This window comes from Chrysochloris asiatica, unplaced genomic scaffold, assembly GCF_000296735.1.
Source record: "Chrysochloris asiatica unplaced genomic scaffold, ChrAsi1.0 scaffold00140, whole genome shotgun sequence".
NCBI lineage: Eukaryota > Metazoa > Chordata > Mammalia > Afrosoricida > Chrysochloridae > Chrysochloris > Chrysochloris asiatica.
The window spans coordinates 46262-56685 of NW_006408658.1; the positions used below are offsets into that span (position 1 = coordinate 46262).

General features: G+C 39.4%; 1 protein-coding gene across 1 annotated transcript; it reads right to left on the bottom strand.

The window, feature by feature from the left end:
• Positions 1-9740: 9740 nt before the first annotated feature.
• On the bottom strand, positions 9741-10418 carry LOC102816390 (olfactory receptor 502-like; the record flags this gene model as incomplete). Its single annotated transcript, XM_006870285.1, has 1 exon — positions 9741-10418. A coding segment is annotated over one exon (678 nt), but the record flags the coding sequence as incomplete, so codon positions are not given.
• Between the last annotated feature and the right edge of the window lie 6 nt (positions 10419-10424).

The following is a 10424-nucleotide window of genomic DNA, read 5'->3' on the forward strand; positions in this document are numbered from 1 at the left end:
ACCACAAGGTTGGGTAAGCCTCTGAGTCTCCGGGATAACAGGAGGTTGTAGTTATCAAGGTATAAGTACTTTTGATTAAGTGCTGACTGCTAACCAAAGCACTGCACCTACCAAACATGGAGAAATGTAGCAATCTATTTCTTTAACATTTTACAACATTGGAAACCCAATGGGGCCATTCTCCTCGGTCCTACAGTGTTGCTAAAAGTCAGTTGACTCTGTCATGGTGGGTTTAGGGTTTTGCTTGTTTATTATTTTTGTGGCAGTTTACCAAATATTTCTCAATTCTTTCCTCACACTGCTCAAGAGCAACAGTGATAGAGGATATGACTCTGGCAGACAAAGGAGTACAAGATGTCTGTCCTTCTGTTTTGTTAGTCCTCTTTGTTTTGCTAAACACACCATTTGGTAGCATAGTGGTTAAGAGTCAGGCTGCTAACTTCAAGGCCAGCAGTTCAAAACTATCATCCATTCCATGGGAGAAAGATGAGGCTTTTGGGAGAAAGATGAGGCTTTCTGCTCCTGTAAAGATGTACAGCCTAGGAAACCCTATGGAGGGTCACTATGAGTCGGAACCAACTCCCTGGAACACTACCACCACCACCCTCTTTCCACACAAGAATTTTGCCATGCTCTTCTCTGTATTCAGTTCTTCAAACCTTCCCTCATATAGTTTTCTGGATTCCACTTTTTTCAGGAAAAGGGAATTGACAACATTCTTAATTTAAACCATCCCTTCTTCAGTACACACTAACAAGCTCTTAACATGTACAGAGTCTTGATTATTAAAATATAGAACAATGTTCTTGATAAAGTGGAATAGCAAATTAAAATACCCACCTTATACAGAGGAGTATCATTTTCCATTCTCTTAAGATCATGGAGTCATTAGCTATAGGAGAAATTACAGTCCTACAACTCAATTATGACCTTCTGGAATTGTTCTGTAGTTTCATATGTCTCTAATTCAAGGATAAGTTTTAGACCATTTTGCCTCTCAAAATTCTGTAGTGATTCCACTCTGCCTTAAATTATGAAGTATTCTATAATATAAAGGATAGCGTCTTCTCCACTTGTTAAGGATGGACTCACTTCCGTTAAGACTGTAATGAGAGTCCTGGGCTACTAGACTCCATTATCCAGAGATCACTCTTAAATGTCTTATGTCTTAGGCTCTGTGGATCTATATCACCGAATGTGATGCTGATAAAATTGCTTCTATAGTCCTAACATCCTGTAGACACTATTCAGTGATGTATAGTTCTTATGCTTTTGAATAGCAATAAAAACTACTGAAAACGTATCTTGTTAAAAATGTATCTTGAAAAGTAGATGATTCCCTTTGGCATAGTTTGCTTCCTGTATAACGTTATTTATTTTATAACTCTGAAATTTTGCCAAGTCCCTTGGGTTTCTTCGGCCCTATTCACAGAGCAAGAGAATGGTGAGCCCTGAGAAACAATTATCTAGGGAATCAGTCAGAAGAACATGAGTAGGAATAAAATGAACACACACAGTTTGATCACTGTGATTTCTTTCTAATGAGGCCATTCTTCTGTCAAAGACCTTGCTATGATGAAAAATTCACTTTTACCCAAATCCCCAGTTACTGCATTGCCACATATGGCTCCTAACAGCCATTCTCATCTGCCTGGCAAAGTTTTCTACCAACTAAACCTCCAGTTCATATGTTGTCAAGTCTTATCTCTAACATCAACTCTTATAATCTCAATTCTTAATGCAAAATAATGGCCTCACTGTTTCCTGATTAAGGTTTGCACTTTCATTGTTCTATAGTCACATACCTCTGTCTGAACTGCCCTTTCCCTGAGCTTGCCTTCCAAAATGTTGCCTATTCAAAACTGCCATCTCATCCAAAAAGCCCTTTGCTTGCATAATGTAAACAAATCCAGATAGAAATTACAGTAATGAAAAATGAATTTTATATGGATCACTTACATGGAATTCGGTAGACACTTACTTCGCATAGTCTCCACTAGGTACCAGGATCTCAGCTGTCATAGATGTAGTTAAAGTACAATAAACTCTGTGAAAGCTAGAACTTGAGTAAGTTGGAACCTATGAGAAAAAAGAAACTACAATGTTTTCTGCTAATAGAGAATAATACAAAAATGGTAAAACTGCAGCCTGTTAAAGATGGAAATTTTCAAGCCCCAGAAAAACAAGGCATTAGCCAAGTGCTAAAGCTGATGGTGATTGTCCTCCTAAATCCTTGTGGAATCAGAGGAGGCCAGACAAAGCCTGTCCTGGTGTGGAGCTGTGGGATAATGCACTGAACCACAAGGTCCCCTGTTCAAATTCACCAGCTGCTCCTTGCTCCTCAAAAACCCTATACAGGTTCTCTTTGAGCAACACTTAACAAGAACAATATCCTTTTTGACATATGTTGGGAATTCTACTATGTTGGTAATTACAAATTGAAGAGGAAAGGCATAGTATTCAAGAACTATTCTGTAATACAATGTTGTAAATGATAGGCTAATATCCATCTGCTTGCCAAGAAGACTAGTTAATATGACTAGTACTGAAATTTGTGCACCAACCATGAATGCTAAAGATCAAGAAACTGAAAAATTTTGAGAACTTCTTCAGCCTGAAATTGAACAAATATGCAGTTAAAACGTATTAATAATTACTGGTGTTTGTAGTGCAAAAGTAGGAAACAAAGAACAAAGAGTAGTTGAAAAATTGTTACAGAAATGGTGACAGAAAATTGTTAGGAACAATATAATAGATTTCTGCAAAAACAATGGCTCATTTATTAGAAATACTTTTTGGCATTCTTGCATCTAATATATAAAAACAATTTTTTTGTATATTAACTTTGTATGTTGTAACCTTACTAAATTAGCTCTAGCATTTTTTTTAAAGGTCTTTATGATTGAGTAAAAGATTACAGGGCAGATCATCAGCTTTACATCCAACAAATCATACACCTTGTTTCATTACAATGATTATAATCCCCTCCATGTACCATCAGTTAACAGTATTTCTGTCTATTCACTTTAGCTCTTTTTTTTTTTTAACACTCAGGCATATATATTATTTACAACACCAAAGGGCACATTCTGCAAGTCTGTCTCCTGGCCGCGATCTCTTAGTCCCTCTCTTCCCATGATTCTAGAGTCCTCAGCCGCTACCTCTCTCCATGTCCCCATCTCTGCCTCCATCTCTGGTGTCACTGTTTCTATGGATAGGGTCCTGCATTCTGCCTGTGCTCTTCTCCCTTGATGGTCCTAGGGTCCTTTGTTTCTGGACTGTAAGATTAACTTCTTGTTGTTAGGTGCCATCGAGATGGTACCGACCCATAGCGACATTATGCACAGCAGAACGAAACACTGCCCGATCCTGGGCCAACCTCACTACTGTTGCCACTCTTGAGTCCATCGATGCTGCCACTAGGCCAATCCATCTTGTTGGGGGTCTTCCTCTTTTTCTCTGACCCTCCACCTTACCAAACATGATATCCTTCTCCAGCGACTGGTCCTTCTTGACAATATGTCCAAAGTATGAGAGACGAAGTTTGGCCATCTTGGCCTCTAAGGAGCACTCTGGCTGCACGTCTTCCAAAATGGATCTATTGGTTCATTTGGTAGCCCATGGCATTTTCAATATTTTCCCCCAACACCATAACTCAAAGGCATCAATTATTCTACAGTCTTCCTTATTCACTGTCCAGCTTTCTCATGCATATGAGGTTTTTGAAAATACCATGGCTTGGGTCAGGTGTACCTTAGTCCTCAAGCTGACATCTTTGTTCTTCAATACTTTAAAAAGCTCTTGTGCAGAAGATTTGCCTAAATCAATACGTCCTCTGATTTCTTGACTGCTGCTTCCACGAGTGTTAATAGTTGATCCAAGAAGAATGAAGTCCTTGACAACTTCAATCTTTTCTCCATTGATAAAAATGTTGTTTATTGGTCCAGTGGTGAGGGTTTTTGTTTTCTTTACATTGAGATGTAATCCCTACCAAAGGCTGTGCTCTTTGATCTTCATCAGTAAATGTTTTAAGTCCTCTTCACTTTCAGCAAGTAAGGTTGTATCATCTGCATATCACAGGTTGTTAATGAGTCTTTCTCCAATCCTGATGCCACGTTTTTCTTCACAGAACCCAGCTTCTCAGATGATTTGCTCAGCATACAGGTTGAATAAGTATGGTGAAAGAATACAACCTTGTCGTACACCTTTCTTAATTTTAAAACATTCAATGTTCCCATGCTCTGTTTGAACAACTGCCTCTGGGTCCAGGTACAGATTCCTCATGAACACAATTAAGTGTTCCGGAATATTCATACTTGCAATGTTGCCCATAGCTTGTCATGATCCACACAATCGAAAGCCTTTGCATAGTCAATAAAGCACAGGTAAACATCTTTCTGATATTCTCTGATTTCAGTCAATATCCATCGGACATCATCAATGATATCCCTCATTCCACTGCCTCTTTTGAATCCAGCTTGAACCTCTGGAAGTTCTCTGTCAATGTATGATTATAGCCATTTCTGTATCACCTTTAGCAAAACTTTACTCACATGAGATATCAAAGAGATTGCCTGATGATTTCCACGTTCCATTGTGTCACCTCTCTTTGGAATGGGCAGAAATATGGATCTCTTCCAATCAGTCGGCCAGATAGTTGTCTTCCATATTTCTTAGCAGAGATGAGTGAGTGTCTCCTGTGCTGCCTCGCTTGCTTGAAAGATTTCAATTTTGATTCCATCAATTCCTGGTGCCCTGTTCTTTGCCAATTCCTTCAGTGCACCTTGGACTTCCTCCTTCAGGATCATTGGCTCTTGCTCATATGCTACCTCTTGAAATGGTTGAACATTAACTATTTCCTCTTGGTACAATGACTCTGTGTATTCCTTCCATTTTCTCTTGATGATTTCTTCATCATTCAATAATTTGCCCAGAGAATCTTTCAATAACAAAAGTTGGGACTTAAATTTTTTCCTCAGTGCCCCCAGCTTGAGAAATCCTTATGACCCAGTTATCCCTTTACTTGGTTGTTGTTGTGGTGGTGGTAGTTAAGTGCAGTGGAGTCATTTTTGACACACAGAAACCCTGCATAGGATATCCTAGACTTTAAATCTTTGGGTGGGAAAAAAGATTCATCTTTCTCCTGTTGAGCTGTTGAGCTGCTGGAAAGCTTGAACCATGGTTGTTTCATTCACAGTCCAGTACCTATCCTATGGAGACCCCGCGTTCCCCTCTACTTGGTATGTAGCTACAAAAAATAAGAATCAATGTTCATTTCAGCACTATTCACAACAGAAAAATGGTTATTGCTGTTGTTAAGTGCCCTCGAGTCGGTTCTGAACCATAGTGACCCTGTATAGGGTTTCCGAGGAGGTGAAGACCATCAAAATAAAAATTGCAACACTGTCTTGTGGGGTCTTCAGTGTTTTAAAGTATTACACATACATCACTATTGCATAATGTAGGGATATAAACATATAAAGTTTGATGTTTTATGGGGTTTCTGAGGCTGTAAATCTTTATGGGAGCAAAAAGCCTTATCTGTCTCCTGTGAAGTGGCTGGTAGATTCAAATTGCTGACCCTGTGGTTAGCAGCCTAACCTGTAACCCACTACACTACCAGGGCTTCTAGATATTCACTATAGGCAAACTGAAATTTTAATGACATGTGTTTTAATCCTGAGGGCAACAACTATAAAAATAATGCAGGGAGATATTGAATACCTATGGTTAAATTAAAATGGAATTCAAATAAAAAAAACAATTACCCAAAAGCAAGCAGGAAAGAGCAAGTAAGGAACAAAAAACCTGATAAAAGGCATGTATGTAAAACCTTCAGCTAACATCATTTTAATGGTAAAATATTGAGCGTCTTCCTTTAATATTTGGAAGAAAGTTAAAGAGGTCAATTTTATATTCAACATTTTATTGAACTTCAAAAACATTGAAATCAGGGAATAAAAAGCAAAAAGCTGAGCTAAGAAGAAGCAAAGATGTCTCCATTTGCAGATAAGTCTTCATACAGGAAATTCTAATAACTCTTCAAAATATATGCTAAAGAACATCTGAGCCTATGGAAAAGGACATAGACACAGAGGGCTATAGCTAAGAGTGAAGCATCCAGCTTATATGAACTGAGAGGAGGCAAACAAGAACACCCAAATTTGCAAATAGTACCCATTTTACCTAAGCTCGATGGCTTGATAAACAGAACTCCCCGAGTGGAAGATTAAAAAAAAAAAAAAAAAAAAAAACAATTTTTGAACAAGGAAACAAGGGTAAATTGCTACAATTTAATGAACTTGACCTGTACTCATGGAGGTTGTTGTTGTTTAAGTGCCTTCTAGTTGATTCCAAACCACAGCGACCCTGTATAGGGTTTCCAAGGAGCTGCCGATAAGCTTGAACCACCAATCTTGTAGCGTCAGCATCTTTCTCTCTTCATCATCAGATACTCTGTCTTTTCCTCTTGTCTGACCTCATTAATATAACAAAGAAAATCCTAATTCAAACAGAATTACATCCACTGGAACAGGGATTAGGATTCCAATAGATATTTTGTTGTTAAGTACCATCAAATTGGGTCTGACCCATAGGGACCCTGTAAAAGGTTCCCAAGGAGCAGCTGGTGAACTTCAACCATTGATCTTGCAGTTCAAACCAACTTTACAATCCAGGTCATTAACCCACATCACCAAACCAGGACTCCAAGAAATATTTTAGGGGTACACAATTCAAATCATAATAATTACTTGCTTGCTAACTTTGTTGTCTATCTCCTGTACTATAAGCTAAATTCCATGAATGCATATAATTTTATCATGTATATTTCCACTGGCAAAGATAGTACTTGAATTTTTAAGTACTCCACTTAATTGTTTAAGTGAATGACTTAAGTGATTAATGCCCTGTAATTGTTCATTATACGTGCCAACAAGGCTAGGCTATGGTGGCCAGCAATTAGGTCCAAAACTAGTCTTGATGTAGCTATCAGGATATTTAAATGTGATTAGAATTTAAATCAGTTCACCTTAATCTAAAATATTGTAATCCAAAATGTAAGTGGTCCACAACCAATCAGTTGAAGACATTAAATACAAAAACTGAGGTTTCCTGAAGAAGAAAGATTCTATATCAAAACAGAGATAAACCTGCTGTGCTGGAATGTCAAGGCTTTTGCTAACCTCTACATTTAGGATTCCTGGCTCCTGGAATCACTTAAATCAATACTTTAAAACTTAGCTACGTACATAGCTAATCTATTCTGATCTAATCTAGTCTATCTCTGAGTAGGTGTTTCAAAAGCTTCTTATATTAATGGAATTTAATATAATGGAAGTTTTCCATGAACTTCCTGAAACCTCCAGATAGGCAGCTAGTTAGATCTGATAGAAAGATCTTACTGCTTCTGTTTCTCTAGAGAATGCTGATTACGCTATGTCCTACGATTCTGCTGACCACAATATAGATGCAATTGGTGTCTGGAACATTAAGTGGGGAAAGGAAATAGAAGTAAATGTAGTGAATTATTAAGTGTGTCTTCTAGACAAAGTCTTTGTAAACTCCCCCAAACAGCTTTTTCCTGATGAATCTGGAAAGAAAAAGTTGGGGAAGACCATGATGGATAATATGATTCAGCTTTGAATGGTTGTTAATGGGATTAACTGTAATTGGTCAATTTTGACATCCTGCCTAATATAAAATAAGCCATCTCAGAATCATGATGTGGGGCAGTGGGGAGAGGGTTAGGAGTGTGGGAGTCTCACTACCCTCAAGGAAGAAGGGTCAGGAGTAGAGCATGTCCTTCAGAACTCAGGTTCCCTGTGTGTTGAACCTCCTTGATCCAGGAGACAGCAGTGTGGCCCCAGAGGATTGCCAAAAGTGCAGAACAGAACACAGAACAAGAGCATGTGACAGAGCAGCAGACTTCCTAGTCACAGAGCAGGAAAAGCTGAATGACTTTGGGCAGGAGGCTCATTTGTGGAGTGCGGTGCTTCCAGGCATTTAACTGTGGAGCTAGCCCAGCTGATCCATGGAGGGATAGTCCTTTTCCTTAGAATTGGAGTTTATAGCACACTGGAAAGCCTTTAGGCATTTATTAGCAGCCCTAAAAGATTTTGTGGCATTGCTGGAACACGACTGAGGCCATGGACCCATGGTTGAGATGCCAAGGAGTAGAGAGAGGCCTGTCTGCTGGCATGACTGGAAAAAGGCTGTCCTGACAGAAAGAACTGTGTCCTGAGCATTTCTAATCCTTCATGGTAACCTGTTAACTTCCTTAATAACCCCCACAACTGAGAGTATGGTGGCTGATTCCTGAGTCGAAATTGCAATGAATTACTGACCCCGATAAGTACAGAGTGCTTTGGGAGTGTTGGTAGGTGCTATTTTTTGCAAGTATCAACCCACATGTTGTTGTTATTTGCTTTTGAATCAACCCTGTATAGGGTTTCTGAGGAGCAGCTGGTGAGTTTGAATTGCTGACCTTTCGGTTGAAACTGACTTCACAGTTGAGTGCTTATCCTACATTGCCATACTATTATAGACACTATTGCTGTTGTTGTTGTCAGGTGCCATCGAGTCGGAACCGACTTATAGCGACCCCATGCACAGCTGAACTAAACAACGTCCGATCCTGGGCCAACCCCACTACCGCTGCCACACTTGACGCCATCAATGATGCCACCTGGCTGATCCATCTCATTGGGGGTCTTCCTCTTTTTCTCTGACCCTCCACCTTACCCAGCATGACATGCTTCTCCAGCGACTGCTCTCTCCTGACAATGTGTCCAAAGTAGGAGAGACAAAGCTTAGCCATCCTGGCCTCCAAGGAGCACTCTGGCTGCACTTCTTCCAAAACAGATCTATTGGTTCTTTTGGCAGTCCATGGCACCTTCATTATTATAGAGGCTAATTTAAGCTCTCCAGAGGAGCAGTCACTATTTCAGCTGGGAAATACTCTAGCTCATTGGAGTTTCCTGAGCAGGATGTGGGTCTGATCATAAACAAATTGCTCTGTGAGTTTGTTCCTCATGCCTCCATGTCATCCAGCTTACTCGAGTCTCCTGGATATCCATACATGCTTTTGCTCTGCTCACTCCATGGTGAGTTTGGGAATACTGCCCATTCCCTCTGAGGAAGTCCACTCTTCTGATCTGACTGAGCAATTCACAGGTTATTCAGGGAGGCCTCATCTTCTTTGACTATGGAGATCCCTGATATCCAAAGCCAAAATCAGAACCAAGGAACACCAGGCAATTTTATGACTCCACAGAGACCATCCCCAAAAGAGAACACTTCTACAAGGAGATAGTCTCAAAAAATTTTACTATCTGGTTCAGTTTAATTTTTCCTCAGAATGAACCTGGTTAAGACAAACTAGGGTCTTCTGGCTCATCTTAATCAAAACTACTTGAAAATGAACACAACCGTAGGGTTTAGAGGTACAGAGACCTTGTTTTATGAGATTAAATTGTTTTCAACATATGAATAAAATAAAAAACGATTTTTAGCAAATTAAGCATTCTTTATGTGAACCAATTTGTACTTCTTAATTTTAAATTTTGTTTCATTTGAGCTAACTTATGATTTACTATCTGAAAACCTACCCTCACATTTATGACAAAGTCCTATATTAGCTAATAATATGCAGATATATTTTGACCATGAGAACTAAAGTTCTTTTAACATTAAATTAATGGTATGTTACTGCAACAAATTCTATAACATAACAAATCTCATTAAGAAAATCTTTTCCTACGAAGCTCTCTCTTGAGAGCCCCCTTAATCTCATTATTCCTGAGACTGTAGATGAGGGGGTTCAACATGGGGATCACCACCATGTAGAACACAGACACCACCTTGTTCTGGTCAGTAGAGTAGCTGGACTTGGGCATCACATAAATGAATGTAATGGTCCCATAGAACAGAGTGACTGCAGTGAGGTGGGAGGTGCAGGTGGAGAAGGCCTTGTGGCGGCCCTCAGTGGAGTGCATGTTCAGGATGGTGATGAGGATGTAGATATAAGAGATGGCTATGATAAACACTGTGACCACAATGATGGAACCAGCAGAAAATGAAGGGACCACTGCAGGGATACTGTCATCAGAACAGGAAAGTTCAACCAAAGGAGCAAAATCACAGAAAAAATGATTGACCTTGTTTGGTCCACAGAAGAATAAAGAAAAGAAGGAAATTGTAAAGGAGAAAGCATTGAGAAAACCACCTATATAAGCCACAGAGAATAACAGAGCACAGACTTGTGTAGACATTTTGGTTGAATAAAGCAGTGGGTTGCATATTGCTACAAAACGATCATAGGCCATGGCAGCCAGTAGAAAGCACTCAACTGTGCCAAAGAAAACAGCTGAGCCAAGTTGTATGGCACATCCAAGATAGGAGATTGTATTTCTCTCTACCAGGAA